Source organism: Adiantum capillus-veneris, chromosome 24 (assembly GCF_014529385.1).
Source record: "Adiantum capillus-veneris isolate H3 chromosome 24, ASM1452938v2, whole genome shotgun sequence".
In the NCBI taxonomy this organism is placed as follows: Eukaryota; Viridiplantae; Streptophyta; class Polypodiopsida; order Polypodiales; family Pteridaceae; genus Adiantum; species Adiantum capillus-veneris.
This window is the reverse complement of record NC_140954.1, coordinates 70,707,679-70,724,674: the sequence shown is the minus strand read 5'-3', so window position 1 is coordinate 70,724,674 and position 16,996 is coordinate 70,707,679. Positions and strand designations below refer to the sequence as shown.

At 44.7% G+C, this 16,996-nt stretch overlaps 1 protein-coding gene across 9 annotated transcripts in view; it reads left to right on the top strand.

The window, feature by feature from the left end:
- The window catches only part of LOC147426561 (uncharacterized), a 41,031-nt gene extending 26,358 nt beyond the window's left edge, over nucleotides 1-14,673 (top strand). The window contains exons 2-6 of one of the 9 annotated variants that reach the window (XM_086498983.1): nucleotides 13,093-13,233; nucleotides 13,403-13,650; nucleotides 13,744-13,831; nucleotides 13,910-13,976; nucleotides 14,053-14,673. In XM_086498983.1, the coding sequence (XP_086355109.1) occupies nucleotides 13,181-13,233; nucleotides 13,403-13,650; nucleotides 13,744-13,831; nucleotides 13,910-13,976; nucleotides 14,053-14,115 (519 nt within the window). In that variant the 5' untranslated portion in view covers nucleotides 13,093-13,180 and the 3' untranslated portion in view covers nucleotides 14,116-14,673. Of the gene's footprint in view, nucleotides 1-13,086; nucleotides 13,234-13,397; nucleotides 13,651-13,743; nucleotides 13,832-13,909; nucleotides 13,977-14,052 lie in introns of all 9 variants that reach the window. The other 8 variants (XM_086498985.1, XM_086498990.1, XM_086498989.1 and 5 more) reach the window with 8 other exon arrangements.
- The last annotated feature ends 2,323 nt before the right edge of the window (nucleotides 14,674-16,996 follow it).

Here is a 16,996-nt window from a genome sequence, read left to right as displayed (position 1 = left end):
AACTAAATGGGAAGCTTTCAAGAAAGTTATTTGTTCTTGTGTCGAAGAATGCTTTGCCATAAAACATGTCCATGGTATCAACAAAGATAGATCACGCAAAAGATGGTTTGATAAAGAATGTTAAGATGCTTGAAAGTCCTTGATAAAGCTTGATGCAACTGTAGACACAGACAACTATCAAAGTCATTTGCATACATACAGGCATTGATTCAAAAGAGGAGAAGATGGAAAGTAAAGCAACAATTTTTTCAAGTCCAAGAAAAGGCACATGCATGTGGAAGATTTTGGAGAAACTTGAAAGGCAAGTGGGTTTGAGAATTTTGGTAAGTTGAGTCTTGTGGATATGTACACACATTGTAGGCAACTATATGAGCAACCAAATGCTAAAATAATGTCATTTTATGGTTCATTCCCATGCATGCCCTCTTTTTTTACTATTGAGGATATATGCGGTGGGTTTGAAAAGTTGGCCAAGCGGGAGATCTTCAAGGTATCAAGCTGGAGATGATTAAATGGATTGGAGACTTTACACATGAGTGGATATGCGCTATGTTCAACCTTGCACTTCAACATGGTATACCTTATGATTTGAGTACTAATTGGGTGAAGCCTTTGCATAAAGGAGGGGATGTAAAGAATGTAAATAACTACCGGACTATAATGATTGGATCTCTTATGGCAAAGTTGTTTGGGTGCGTAATGCAGATGAAATTGAGTGATTGGATTGAAGAGAATGATAAGCATGTAAAAGGACAAGCGGGTTTTCATCGACGCCATAGCACCATTGATCATCTTGTCACTCTTCATGTTCTCATGGAGGAAAGTCGATTGAAAGGCAAGCGAATGTATTTTTATTTTGTGGACTTTAAGAAAGCCTTTGATATGATTCCACGAAACAATTTGCGGAAAAGGATGGAAGAACTCCAAGTGCCAAGTTAGTTTATGCTTGCGATTTCTCGAGAAGGTGATGTGTCAATTGTGCATGGGAAGAGGAATTTGAGAAATTTTTGCAAGCACTATTGGGGTTAAACAAGGATGTCCGTTGTCACCAAGTCTCTTTGGTCTATGCATCGATCAATTGGAACAAATGGTACTTGACTTTATGCAAGAAGAAGACATTGAAGAGCTCACTATTTGCAATGCGGTAATCATGCTTTTGTTGTATGCGGATGATATAGTGCTTCTAGCACATATTTAGAAGATGCACAAAATCTTATGGTTGTCCTTGAGAACTTTTGCTTGCATAGTGGGCTGATTGTGAATGGATCCAAATCAAAGGTTATGCTTGTGAAAACCAACCATAAGGAGAAGTGTATAACAATGAGACACTTGAAGTTGTTGAGAGCTTTAAATACCTTGGCCTTGAGGTTCCGGCCAATCACAAGTGGCATGAATGTGCTATGCGTCGTTTGGAAGCGGGAAAGAGAGCATACTATACATTTAAGAACATGTGTAATGCGGAAAACATCAAGTGTTGGGTTCCCAAGAAGTACTTTTTTGACACATCTTTGACACTGGTTCTTCTTTATGGAGTTGAAGTGTGGGGTGGGAGCATCTTAACGTCTACTTGGAAAGAGTTTAAGAATGTCCAAAAAACGTTTTCTTACAGGCTTTCTCCAAGTTAAAACACAAACACCATATATGCTTTTACTTCTGGAGTCGGGATCTCTTCCAATTGAGGTTATGGGCATGGAAAGGGTTGTGGAGTACATGATAAAGATACATTAATATCCCTGACATCGTCTTCCTAGAATTTCATGGGAAGCAAGCAAAAAAGTTCAAAAGACGCATAAAAGCAAGATCGTGAGCACGGGATGGATGCAAGACATAAAGAAGTGGTTTGGGAGATGGGATGCATTACACTTGCAAATGACGTCTCACTTGACTCACAAGTGAATGAAGCTTTTCTACAACGCCAACGTATTACGGCTTGGGAGGAATCCAGTGGATCTCGCTTCATACATTACACCACCGATATTGCCCTCAACTACAAAACCATGTTCTTTGTTAAAACGGGAAACCGTACTCACGCTTACATGCTTGAGTCTATCCCTTGTCAGCGATACGCACTATCACAACCATTCGGCTTAGCTCCCACTCCCTTCAATGGGAGACAAGGCGTCGGGGCAAGGGAGAAGAGTCAAATTGACTGTGCACATTATGCTCACTTCAAGGTTGAGAGTCTGAGTACCACACACTACTAGAGTGCTCAGCTTTTGGTCACATCCGAACTTACTTCCGTGAACTTTTTAGCCACGACTTAGACCTATACACTTTCCTCTCCCAACTACAATGTGGGCTCTCCATTACGACTCTCATCAGCCACACACATGCTACATCACATGTAACTTTGGTCCCATAGGTCATATTTGACCTCCGAGGACAAATAAAATCTATCCATCCATCCCTCGGGTGTGTGTGTGCGCGCGCTAATAAAAAGAGGAAAATGGTATAACCTTTCTATCTCCCAAGTGTGGTAGATAGGTTATGCCATTTCCCTCCTGAATAACAGGTCTTGAGTTCAACTCTCCTCGTCGGATAGATCTTTAAGGTCTCTTGGGATAGTTTCCTACGACATTGAAACTCTCTCTCTCTCTCTCTCTCTCTCTCTCTCTCTCTCTCTCTCTCTCTCTCTCTCTCAGTGATGGCGCCCTTTGCAACGCGAAGTGAGTACTGGCTGGAAGACTCTCTCTGAGAGGGCAGCCCTCTGCAGCGTGACAGCGCGAGCAAGTTTATAACCCTAAAGAGGTTCAGGCGACCACAACACAGCAGCGAGCTAAGCAATGTGCAGGCAAGTGTGAGTGAAGGAGTCGCTTGCAACAGCCAGGTAGGATGCGCAGAGGCTTGAGGGCATCACACACAAGAGGCGAAGGTTGCACGCGCAGGAGTAGGCTGTGCAGGTCGCGGGGTTTCGTCACGCCACAGGCAGCTACAAGCGTTGTCTCTCTCACCCGTACTCTATTGCATTTTTCTTTTGCCTATCGTGCGCTCTCCCTTTAAATTAAATTTTTTAACTTTTTAACTCTTTAACTTTCAACTCTTTAACTTTTAACCTTTTAACTTTTAACTTTTTGCCTATCATACTCTCTCCTTCTCAACTCTATCGTGCTGCCCTCTGCTGCCCGGTCCCTCGCCCTCTGCTCGCTCTCTACCAGCTGCCCGTGCCCCTTGCGCTGCCCCACTTGCCTAGCCCCCCCAACGTGCCATGCCCTTGCGCTACCCCTCCCCTGCCATACCTCCTCGCGTTCCCCCACTCGCCCAGCTACCACGCCCGCTGCTAGTGTGGATGCACACATGCGCTTAGTGGGACGGCGATCAAGCATGAGGAAGCTGAACGATAAAGCCGACCCCCTAGAGGATGCCATTCAAAAGTGCAAAGAGGAAATGACGGAGACCATTACCAAGATGAACCGCAATCTCTTGGGCACAGTAAAAATGCTCGAAGGACGCTTGCTGATCCAAGAGAGCAAGATAAATACACTAGAAGACCGAGTGACGACTCAGGATGAAGAGATTGCGTCACTCAAGAAAGATCTCGCCGAAGCACGATCAAGAAACACACTGGAAGAGGGCGAACTGCAACCCTTAGTAATCGAAGAAATCAACACGATCAAGGAGCAAGTGCGGGCCATCAAAGAGGGAGAAGAGCAACACAAAGAGATGACGACTTCTTGGGTGGATGTTCTTACCAAAACTCAACAGAACGCGGATGAAGCTGAGAAATGGATCAAGGTGGCCAAGAAAGGAAAAGGCAAGGAGATAACGTCTACGTCCACACCCACTATCATTAATCAGACACTAGAGGAGGAGCAAAGAAGACGGGTGCGCGCTCTACATGTGAGAATTTGCGGTCTTAAAGACAAAGGCAATGTGGACGAAGAGATAAAAGAACTCATGGCCTTGATGGGGGTTCATGAGCCGATGCACACAAGAGCCTGGAGAGTGGGCAACATAAAGAAAAATGGAAGCAGTGGGGAAACTTCAAAAGAAAGAGCACTCATCCTCCGTTTTCGCTCCATGGAAGCGAAGAAGTCCTTCTTGAAGAAAAGACCAACTCTTAAAGAGACGGGCATCTTTCTGGGGGATGATCTCACCCTCTCGCAGATCACTCATATGTACGAAGTAATGCCGGAGATTAGAGCAGCAAGGGAAAAAGGCAAGATTGCCTTTTACCGAGATAGAAGAGTGGTAATACTAGAGCGACGCTCCACATGACGGTGCGAGACTTATGGGACCACACTCAAAGTGACTGCCTGGAACTGTAATGGATCTATGCGTCTTGATGTGGGTGCTTTTGAGGATAGCTTTACTGGAAGAGACATCATCTTTTACTCTGAGACACATCAGGCCCCTGGGCAATCCATGCCTCACATTAGTGGATACAAGTGGGAGACAGCTTACATGTCACGTGACACATCCCAACCCTATGTGTCCGTGGACAAGCTACACCACAGCAGGGTTCAGTCAGTCCGAGCAAGTTAAATTAGCAGTGATCTGGCACTTTTGTGAGTCTATTCGTAGACCGTGCATGCCTAGTCACTTAGCATAGATACATATCCTCCGGTTGCACACAGCATGATCATCGGAATTCCCATCAGAATCCATTAGCATCAGTTAGGGGAATTTTCCAGTGCATTTAGCCTATTTTCCTATTTTTGGTTATTTTCACTTATTATTTTTAAGTGACTTTCCAACAAAAGTAGGTAGGGCAATTTTGCTAAGTTAATATATAAGCAAACCCAAGTTAGCACTTTCTGGCAGAAGAGGCAGCAGGAGCTTCCCGCTCAACATGCAACTTCTCAGCAGTACCTCCTGAGACACTCAGACCCTCTAGCTTTTTTGGGATCGCCCTCTCTCGCAGAACCTGGCGTTTCCATCAGCCATTGCCGGTACCTTCCAGTCCTTGGCGTTTCCCCACTAGTATCAAGGCAACCAGTTCAGCCCAATCACTAACGCCAGCTACAGAAACCAGCCAGCGTTTTCTTTGCAAAAACGCCAGCCAAATTGGAAGCAGATGCATTAGCATTTTGTGTTTTTCATCAGCAATTACAGCCAGTAGCTTCAGCGTTCTTGGTTTCAGCCCTAACCACTACAGATGCACGTAGTTTTCAGCCTAGACACAGAAGCAGATCAGCCCCCAAGTTGGTTGCAGATGTTCCCCCATTTTCAGCCATAAAAACGCAGCCAAAACAGTCATTTTCTACCACCGAAACAGTTCCAGAATTCAGCGATTAGAAGATCTCAGATTTCAGCCATCAAGTCGCCGTCGTCATCACCGTCGTCGTCATCGGCATAGTCCCATTGCATCAGTCCATTGCATACGCATTGTACACCTTTGTGCAATCAAAGAATAGACCACTCTCGCCAACGATTGGGGCCTTCAGAGGAGGGTTTTACAACCTCTTGGTGTCGTAATCTTCTCTCTCCTTCTCTCAGTCTCATTCACTTGCACGCACAATCCACTCACTTTGTTCGTGATCATAGCACTCTCCATAAGAAGGAAAGCTCTCTCTTTCCCTAAGAACTAAAAGGAACCTTGAGCAATAAAGATCACTAATCTTGAGAAAATACAACATTCATTCCGCTGCACCTAACATTGGTATCAGAGCTTTGGAAGTGTTCTGCATTACTCAAGGGAAGAACCACAAGAACCACAAGAACCACAAGAATTTTTTTTTGCTTCTTGTGATCGCACGAACCCAAGTTTACTTGGGCGTGGCGATTCCTAATCGTGTTTTGTTGAAGAGTGACAGGAATCCCTAGAAAGAAGGGCTTGTCCAGCCTCCCCTTGTGTCTCTTTTCACTCATTGAGAGCGGACCGTGCACTTAGCGGCCGGCCAATCGACGTGAGGTGGGAAAAAGCAACCTTGGTGTGAGTGCAAGGCCGCCAAGGGGTGCGCCCACAGAAAGGAGTAGAACTCGGGTGAAGAGAAGATCCTTCTCCAACTCGATTTGCAAGCGAAAGAAAACCTCAAGAACCCCAGACCCCCAAGAACCAAAGTTCCTCATGAACTTAAGAACCCCAGACCCCCAAGAACCCAAGTTCCTCGTGACTTCAGAACCCAAGACCCTCAAGAACCCAAGTTCCTCGTGAACTTAAGAACCCAAGACCCCCAAGAACCCACAAGAACCCACGACTTCAGAATGATCATCACTTGAAGCGGAATGGATACTTCGCTTGGAAGTGATGAGCATGAGAGAGGCGAAGAAGAATTTTCCCCACCAGGAGGTTTTTCCGACCCTTCCCCATCTACGACAACGATTGCACTAACTCCAATGGAGGAGTTGAACCTGCTGTCTATGGAACAGACTTTACAACGCAAAGCAAGAAATGCAGCAAGAATGGCAGCCATAGCACGTGAGTATGAGCAAGCACGCTTGGAAGCCAAAGAACGACAAGCCAAATTTGATCGTGAATTCAAAGAAAGAAAAGCAGAAATGGAACGCAGACAAGCAGCAAGACAAGCATAGAACCCAGCAAGACAAGCAGAATTTGATCGTGAGAACAAAGCCCTCAAAGAACAGAGCGACCGACAGAACAAAGAGATGTTGCGACTTTTTTCTCAAGTACATGCGTACTTTGCACAGAATCACGAAAAGGAGACTCTCTCCGTCTCTCCTTCTCCAAAGCATGACACACAGGATTTGCATGATTGTGTGAAGCATGATGATGATTTGATTGACAATGATAAGCACAATGATTTGCATGATGATAAGCATGATGATTTGGATGACAAAGATAAGCATGATGATTTGAATGATATTGCTAAGCATGATGATTTGGATGCCAATGACAAGCATGATGATTTGCTTGATCAAGATGTGATTTCTCACAAGCATGATGAGTTGCATGAAGAAGATGTGATTGTTCACAAGGATGCTGTGTTAGTTGATGCTTTTTCTAGCAAAGCTAACCTCGTTGTAGATTCGATCAGTCACCAAGAATCGATCTTGGCTTTCGAGTCGAGGTCCACAGATCCCCCACAAGAAGATTTGATAGATCCCGAAGAACCGATCTTGGTTCTCAAGCCTAGGTCCAGAGAACCATCACAGGAAGTATTATATGTTCGCATGATTGATACACACGCATTGTTCGAGTGTTTCATTCGTGAAGGTTTCCTGTATTTTAGTCAGCATTGTTATGTGATCCCTTTTACTAGGCATGACATATTGTATGTTGAGCACGTTTCTCTCATGGATGAGCACGAATGTATGCGGATTGTTCATGAAAAGTTGACAAGTTTGTATGTCAGGAAGTCACATTCCATGTCTCTTCCTTGGCATGACACAATTTCCGAATGAGCACATGATTGTGTGAGCACCAAGCATGGGCATTTCCATTGTGATTTGCCACAGTTGATTGATTTTGATCAAACAGAAAAGATTCGAGCGCAGTGTTTGCATGTGTTTGATGAATGGGTTGTCACTCCGTCTCTATGTTCATCTACATTGCATACAGAGTCTTTAGAGAAGACTAGATTTTTTTTCCTTCACTTTACATGGAATGGGTATGTTCATGGTTTTGTGTCGGAGATGGTTTCAGGAATTTTCAGCCATGGAGATTCTTGAAGACGAAAGAAGCAGGACTCTAAACGAAGTTGAAGCAAGAAAGGAGATTCATAAGACTTTGTGTCGCTTTCGACGCGGCCCAAAGAAGCACGCGTTGCGGACCTTTATGAAGTTCAAGTACCGCACGACCCACACATCAGAGTGGGCCGGCGAAGAGTCCCTTCCAGGATTCCGAATGCTATTGGCGATCTCCCTCGACGCCATACAGTTCGGTACCAGTACCTCACTTCGAAAAGGAGGGGATGTCACGTGACACATCCCAACCCTATGTGTCCGTGGACAAGCTACACCACAGCAGGGTTCAGTCAGTCCGAGCAAGTTAGTTTAGCAGTGATATGGCACTTTTGTGAGTCTATTCGTAGACCGTGCATGCCCAGTCACTTAGCATAGATACATCCTCCGGTTGCACACAACATGATCATCGGAATTCCCATCAGAATCCATTAGCATCAGTTAGGGGAATTTTCCAGTGCATTTAGCCTATTTTCCTATTTTTGGTTATTTTCACTTATTATTTTTAAGTGACTTTCCAACCAAAGTAGGTAGGGCAATTTTGCTAAGTTAATATATAAGCAAACCCAAGTTAGCACTTTCTGGCAGAAGAGGCAGCAGGAGCTTCCCGCTCAACAGGCAACTTCTCAGCAGTACCCCCTCAGACACTCAGACCCTCTAGCGTTTTTGGGATCGCCCTCTCTTGCAGAACCTAGTGTTTCCATCAGCCATCGCCGGTACCCTCCAGTCCTTGGCGTTTCCCCACTAGCATCAAGGCAACCAGTTCAGCCCAATCACTAACGCCAGCTATAGAAACCAGCCAGCGTTTTCTTTGCAAAAACGCCAGCCAAATGGGAAGCAGATGCATTAGCGTTTTGTCTTTTTCATCAGCAATTACAGCCAGTAGCTTCAGCGTTTTTGGTTTCAGCCCTAACCGCCGCAGATGCACGCAATTTTCAGCCTAGACACAGAAGCAGATCAGCCCCCAAGTTGGTTGCAGATGTTCCCCCATTTTCAGCCATAAAAACGCAGCCAAAACAGTCATTTTCAGCCACCGAAACAGTCCCAGAATTCAGCGATTAGAAGATCTCAGATTTCAGCGCCGTCGTCGTCATCGGCATAGTCCCATTGCATCAGTCCATTGCATACGCATTGTACACCTTTGTGCAATCAAAGAATAGACCACTCTCGCCGACGAGAGTGGGGCCTTCGGAGGAGGGTTTTACAACCTCTCGGTGTCGTAATCTTCTCTCTCCTTCTCTCAGTCTCATTCACTTGCACGCACAATCCACTCACTTTGTTCGTGATCATAGCACTCTCCATAAGACGAAAAGCTCTCTCTTTCCCTAATAACTAAAAGGAACCTTGAGCAATAAAGATCACTAATCTTGAGAAAATACAACATTCATTTCGCCGCACCTAACATTACAGACAGGAGACACGCTCAGAGCACAGAGGACGGGGCTCGAGGGGAGTGGTAGTGTTATTTAGAGAGGATCTGCAGCCATTGATACATTAGCCTGTAGGGATGAGCAGGCTAGGTACATGTGGGTGAGATTGAAAGCAGAGAGAGGCAGATATCTCTACATTGCCATTTGCTACTTTCCCCCGAGTACATCAGTCTATGCATCACCCAGAGGACAGTCCCCTTTTTCTATTTTGGATGATGACATATGGGAGTTCTCTAGAGATGGTGACATTATCATTCTAGGGGACTTCAATGCTAGGACTGCCCATCACCAGACAGTGTCTTATGATACTTTAGAGGAGATGCTGAGAGAGCTAGATGTTGTAGAGACGGGCTTGTCCAGACTATCACACGATGTGGAATATACTGAGTATGGGCGACACGTGATAGACATGGGCACTGCACATGGATTGGCCATCTTGAATGGCCTACAGAGATTTCCTGCTGCGGGAGGTTTTACATGCTTCCCACATAGACATGGAGCCAGCACAGTGGACTATGTCATGGCTCAGCCGAATCTATACATAGATGGGATCTACAGACGCCTATGCACTGAGGACCCGGGGCGACCTCTGGAGGAGCTAACTACTATACTGACACATACATTACATGATGCAGCAGCAGAGGCATACCCACACACCTAGCCTGAGCAGAGACGCCGATCAGGGAGCATGCCTTAGAACAGCTAGTACGATGAGGAGTGCCGCCAAAGCTAGACTTCAAAGGGAGGTGCTTTTGGGGGACGTCACTCACAGACAGTCACAGATTGACTTCCGACGCCTTGTGCGGCGGAAGAAGAGGGCTTTTTTGGCTCGACTCGAGCAGGATCTATACTAGCTATTCTTGAGTCAGGACTTGCGTGAGGCGTGGCGGCTCTTTCATGAGCAGTCCCCCCCCTGTTGTTACCTCCAGAGAGACCTGGGGTCAGTACGCATCATCTTTGTACACAATACCTGGACAGCCGCCCCTTCCCAACCCCCCCGATCCATGCCCACACACATGTGCTTTTTTCACCGCTGAGATGGTGAAGAAAGCCATTGACAAGATGAGGACTGGGAGAGCATATGATCATGATGGCTTAGTCGCTGAGCATTTCATGCATGCCAAAGATCTACTAGCAGAGCTTCTAGCAGTTATGTTTAACCGTGCTATGTGTGAGGGCCTACCGGACACTTGGAACCTATCTACGATTGTACCTATCTTCAAGTCAGGAGTCCCCATGGAGCCTGGGAATTATCGCACTATCATGATTGGACACACACTGGCATGGTTGTATGCATCCATTCTTGAGCAACAGTTGAGTAGATGGGCAGAGAGGGAAGGAATGCGTGCAGCTGGGCAGGCAGGGTGCAGGAGAGGCTTCTCTACTCTTGACCATATCTTGACACTCAGGGCCATCATCGAGGTGGGCAGATCTCATGGGAGACGGATCTATTGTAGCTTTGTGGACTTCCGCAAAGCTTTTGACACAGTACCCAGAGCTAGATTGATGCGCAGATTACAGGAGATGGGAGTACCCACAGAGCTCATTTGGGGGATCATGGCATTGTACAGATCAGTAGTAGGGGATGTAGGCACCCTTGAGGGATTTTCTACACCGGTTCACTCCACTATTGGGGTGAAGCAGCGCTACCCGCTCTCTCCTACTCTTTTCGGTATGTATGTGGATGAGGTTTCTGACTACATTGAGAGCGATGGTGATAGTGGTGCACAGTTGGCAGGGACATGGATTCCACTTTTGTTATATGCTGATGATATTGTGTTGATCTCCGAATCTCCAGAGGGAATGCAACGTCAATTGGATGCTTTGCATAGGTTTGCCCACGAAAGTGGTTTGTCTGTCAACCTTGGTAAAACCAAGGTTATGGTGTTTAATACCACCCCACAATGGATCAGGAGGTCAGCACCTACATTCACATACGGCCAGGAGATTGTGGAGTACACAGATGCTTACACTTACGTTGGAGTGGCTTTTAGCGGACTTGCATTCTCACTCAGAAGAGCAGCAGAGACCAGACTGACTAGAGCCCACGCAGCATTGGGTAGATTGGAGAGGATGTGTTCGCAGGTTCAGTTTCAGGAGCCCCGGACGAAGCTCTGGCTCTTTGACACTTTGGTGGCTTCTCCATTGCTCTATGGAACTGAGATATGGGGACCTTCATTGGATCACCACGGGAGGCCGGGTCGCATTGATGGATGGGGGAACATGGAGAAACCTCTCGTCTCTATGATCTCGCTGCTCATTAGAGCCAAGGCATCAGTACCATGGGCCATTATCCAAGCAGAGCTAGCGCCCCCCCCCACTAGTGGTTGAGGCGCTCACCAGATCAATCTCCATAAACGGCACATGGGAACTTCCTAGAGACAGATATGCTCGCATTGCACTTGAGTCCTCTCGACAGTTAGCCATGCAAGGAGATACAACATGCTTTTATGGGGAGATGGCATCATGGTTTCAGGCGCATGGGTTCAACATAGACAGGCTGCCACCATTCCAGTACTCATTGGATGCACCATCTCTCACTTTTACATAGTCAGAGATCACCAAGCTCATCCGCCAAGACCTGACCCAGCTAGACACCAGGAGGACATGGATACAGCCAGCACAGGCATTGGGCACGAAGATGGCTTTCTACAGAGACCATCTTCTCCAGCTTACGGAGGATGGTTTTGTGACGAGACCCAGATACATGGACACCCACTTGTCTCATGGGATACGATGTGCTATTGGCCAGCTACGCACATCTTCTCACCAGCTACGGATTGAGACTAGGAGATACAGCCGAGTACTAGCAGAGGCCCCTAGTGTGACATGGAGCCTGAGACAGAGTTGCACTACACATGCCGCTGCCCTGTCTACTACGAGATACGAGGCCGCTTCCATTGCTTGTTCGGAGAGGGTTTTGGACCACTCTCAAGAGTCATGGGATACGAGGATCAGAGATGCCTGGGTTTGTTCTTGCTCGAGCTGCGCAGACACAGAGATAGCCTGATGAGTGGCGAGGCTAGCCAGTCTCAAAGACGGATCACACACTTCTTCAGAGCAGACACGGGACAGCCACAGGAGCCACTCCCACAGTAGAGCTCCCTCTTGTCTCACACCAGAGGCACACTGATCGACTGTGCAACTGAACTGGGGAAATTCAGGCGCCCATGACTGCGGAGGACTACACAGCATCGACGGAGGCTACGTCAGAAGATTCGGAGCACTATGGCCAGGCATGCACGACGCCTGGTCAGACTACTAACCATGGAGGAGATTGATGAGATCCGCCAACGACCGATGCTAGATCTCCTGTGATTCAGCTATCCCAGCAAGCCGCCCATTTTTGCTTAGTTCACATCGACCAATCTACGATCCCATAGTATATATCTTTGTTTTGTATTGTTGTTATTTTGTTACTCTGACTTTGTATCAGATCCACCACCTTGTAACTTTCTGGTCTCATAGGTCACTTTGGCCTTTTGAAGACGTTAATATAACATTTCATTTCATTTCATCTCTCTCTCTCTCTCTCTCTCTCTCTCTCTCTCTCTCTCCATGTTTCTGCATGCGTGCACTCTCACACAAACCTCCAACAGCGGCCTGTAAACCTTCAGCAAGTGCAGCACTCAGCAGGGCAACAGCAACAGTTGCCTCAGCTGCAGCGGAAATCCCTACCAGCACCCTGTTATGCAGTGGATTGCAGCCGTGGTTAGAGTGCCCGTCTTCGACATTTAATGCTTAGGGAATAAGCTGAACCGTTTCTCTATGATTTTTCATATTTCACTAAGACACGAAAAATAAGACATGTCTTTTGAGAGCTTGGAGTAGGTCTTGAAAGTGTGCGTGCATATGCACAGATAAGCACAAGCACATCCATGCACGTATGTAAAGCTATTTAAGTGCCTGCCAATGCAGATGGAAGTAGTGCTTTCATGTAAATAATGTTGCTATATTTAGCCGCCTTAACTAATCTGGAAAGATCAAATTGAGAGTTCGTGTAAATGATGTTGCTACATTAAGCTGCCTTAATTAACCTGGAAAGATCAAATTGAGAGTTCTGATGTTTTGTTAGGTGCAGGTTTACTCATATTTAAGGCAACATCCCAGCAAAGAACTTGCGAATAATCCAATCATGTTAATGGGTGTGGCTGAACAGCAGCTGGTGTATGTGTTCTCTCGGTCGTACAATCCTTGTTTATGAAACAGTATTATGTATGGGGTGTGTTTCCTTCTTAAACATTCAACTCCATTCCCCTATTTATTCATTTGTTTCTGATCAAAATAAGGAAACACTTCTGCTTAAAAGCTTATTTGTACCTTGCAAGGCCGTGGAAAGTCCCATAATTGTTCGATGATGAGCTTGGTTTTTTGTGCTTGCAACAGAACAGTGGCTGTATTGGGATTCGTGCAAAAGCCTCTTCTGACATTATGGTAGAGAAGTCATCGGCTGTACACAGTTCTAAGAGAGGTTTACGTGGTCACAGTCTTCAATCTCAAAGAAATTGGTGGGCGACAAGCTCTGGTGAGATGGAAAATCAGCGGAGACCACTCGAGCAAAATACGCCAAGAAGCGCACATGATCAAGACATCAAAAGTTTGGGCAACGAAGCAAATGGCACAGTTTTTGTTAATCATGGTATGGGTTTTCAACTCGTTATGGAATGAAATATCAAATTTTCTCGAGCTGCACATGCTTTTGATGACTCAATTTGCACCTCTGTACTCTCAGCCCTCTTGCTATGGGAAGAGCAAAGAAGACAGTGGGTTGGTAATAGGCGAGAAAGGTCGAGCAAAGATGCTTGTGAGCCTGTCTTAAGGTACGAATTATGTAATGGGCATTTACGGCTTTCAGTTTCAATTCTGTGGTTTGATTCTTTGGGCCCTTGCTGCTGCAGTGCCGAGACTACCTATGAGGATTTGCTCACTACTAGCAGGCCCTTTCCTCGTCCTGTGCCACTAAAGGTGGGCTGGCGTTCCTTTGCGTCAATTGCATTTTTTATAAGAGAAAACGCAGATTGCTGAGACTCTGTTTTAACAGGAAATGATGCAGTTTCTTGTCAAAATATGGATGCAAGAAGGCCTCTATGACCCTCACCATTAATAAAGCTCAAGGCATCTGCCTGAAGTCTGATAATTTGGGCTATTGTTTTCCATTGTTCTAGGTGTGCATCTTGTCCTGTTGCTGCAGGGAGGAGTACATTTTTTATTGAAATTCTTAATGCAACAATTAGCTGTACTTCATAGCACGGTGGCGGACGGAACGTACGCTCTCTGGTTTACAAGTAGCGAATTGCATTTTATCGAGGATCGCCAAGATGTGTTGTGCCAAAGGGCACATGTATCAAAGCCTCGTGCTCGGTGATCCTGTCAGGATTGGATTAGCTTCTGCATACCTCCAAAGTAGTTAAATAAGGCACTGCCAGTTGGATTTGGAGTCCATTCCTTGGATTCCTTCTAACCTTTCTGCAGAGTCTGTTGAGTGGAACCTTTTACAAATTCATTGCATGTTATTTGCAACCAGACATATTTATAATCCACATGTATCTCTAATGTCACAATGAGCACTGCTCATGTATTTGCTCTCCTCACCTGTTTTGATCCCTGGTGATGTTCACCTCACCTTAAAAGCCCAAATCCCGATGGACATAATTTGTCAGCACAGCCAGCTCTCTCTCTCTCTCTCTCTCTCTCTCTCTCTCTCTCTCTCTCTCTGTGTCTCTGTCTCTGTGCATGTGCTGGTGCATGCACATGAAGACCAGTGTTCTCCTCTTATCTACATCTACATATAGATAAATGAGGTGGGTGGACTTAGTGGTGAACCTATCCATGCCAAGATCAGGTCATTCCACGATTATTAGAAAGTGGCCTCATGTTGTTGGGCATTCTTTGATAATCAGAAAGGAATTGCTGGAGAGAATGATAAAAGTCTGTGAATGAATTAAGTATTAAGAACACCCTGGCATGAAATTCACATATGCCACATGGTCTAGAGAGTCTAGTATCTCATCAAGAGTATGCACATCAAATTCTGACGTGACTTGGGCTTACACAAGCATGCAGAGCTCCAAATGATCTTGGTAAAGCTCAATGTGCTATGTACATAGAGTAGCTTGCGTTGTAACTCTTGATTGATGGGCTTAGAATAAGCTGAAAAGTTTAATGGTATTTTTTCGAGTACTACAAGTGAATTGGGATGTGCCTAAGAGAGCCATGAAACAAAAGGTAGTACAAATGGATGGACTCCGAGGACGATTGAATGCAATCGGCGTCTTGCACTCTTGACAACTTCCATTAACCATCTTGCTCATTGGACTCACTTGCACTTGGTTTAGATTGAACTATACTCCATTGTAATCGATTGCACCTCAAGTGCAATCAATCAATTGATTGGATCCAATTGCACTTGACTTGTCAAATCGCAATGTAATGATGCTTTGTAGGGCAGTGTTTTTGTTGTTTTCCATTTTTGCAGAACTTCTATGTGAAAGTAGGATGAAAAAAAGATTGCAATGTATGCTAATGGGTGAAAAACTACTTCTTGCCCTCATGGGAACCCCAACTATTGGAACACGACTTTGTTTGTAAGGGTGTCTCACTACTAGAATCATACATTAGGCATGCTTTTATCATTCAACCATTGTATCTTAATGCTCTTCATTTGCGTGATTATGCAGAAAGACTTTTTTTTAAATGTTTTCTCATTGCTTTGTTTCTTCGTCCTTTAAACAAAGAGAGACAATTTGTAACATATGGACAAGTTCATCCTGGTTCACGGTCCCAACAATGAATATCCCTTTGACCGCCAACATTTAAAAAAATCAGCCTATGCCCACACTTTTGTCACACTTTCATTTCAACACTAAATAGCCATATTACATAATAAATTTCTCACCACTAGCTTTTCCTACTATCTTCACCAGTCCATACATAGTATAACTATAAAAATGATTAATTGGACATCAATGATAAAGCATAAAAGTTGCTATCACTACATCTAGCTTAAAAAGAAACTTTGATTACTCAAAGTCACAAGGTAGGTCTCTACAATTTCAGAAAATACATAACAAAAGTGAACGTTGATGGTGTATAACACACCTTTAGTTGGTTTAGCCCAAGGATGCAATATTGAGTAGGATACAAAATGTGTATGCTTATTGAATTTTGCTTCATGCTTGGCAGCTTACGTACATGGTGTTAAGCCTAATTGAAGATTTCTTTTTGGTTTTACTAGAAACAAATATATTGAAATTTTCATCCTCCATAGGAGTTATTTAACATTAAATGTTGTGTGTTGACACAATTCATATAGAATGGTCAGTTCCATGTTGCTTAACCTCAATAATCAATATTTCATGATATCTTCACAACAATTACGATATCAAGATATTGGCTCAGCTGTATTGTGTGAGATGATGTGCACAATCCGCAATGGATAGTCGCTTGGACGTCAACAACCAACATAGAAAATATATCATTGTTGTCAACGATGGCCACTAACTACTTACATTGTAGAAGTTACCCTTAATGGTAAATAGAATCATTGTTTGCTTTACTGCATAGCCCAAACTAACTAACAGTGTAAGTAGTTAGTTTGGGCTATGGAATAAAACGATGAATAGAATCATTGTTTGCTTTAGTGAAACTAACTACTTACATTGTACAAGTTACCCTTATGGAGTAGGATAAATAGAATCATTGTTGCTTTACTGCAAAGTGGGTGTAATTTTTACACAAGAAAGTAGTTCCTTTATTGTGCTTGCTGCAAAAATATGGCCCAAATGACCTTAAATAGAAAGTATAGCAACACCAATGTTTACAAGTTTAGCCAAAGTATTACCTTAAGTGATGATGTTTATGTCAAATATCATCCCAAGCAAAGGTGAATCACAAGGTCTAGGCGTGCACATTGTGCAAAGATACCCTCTTAAAAAATTCCCATGTAATGTAATATATTTGTTAGATGTGATTATAAGTTATGTGGT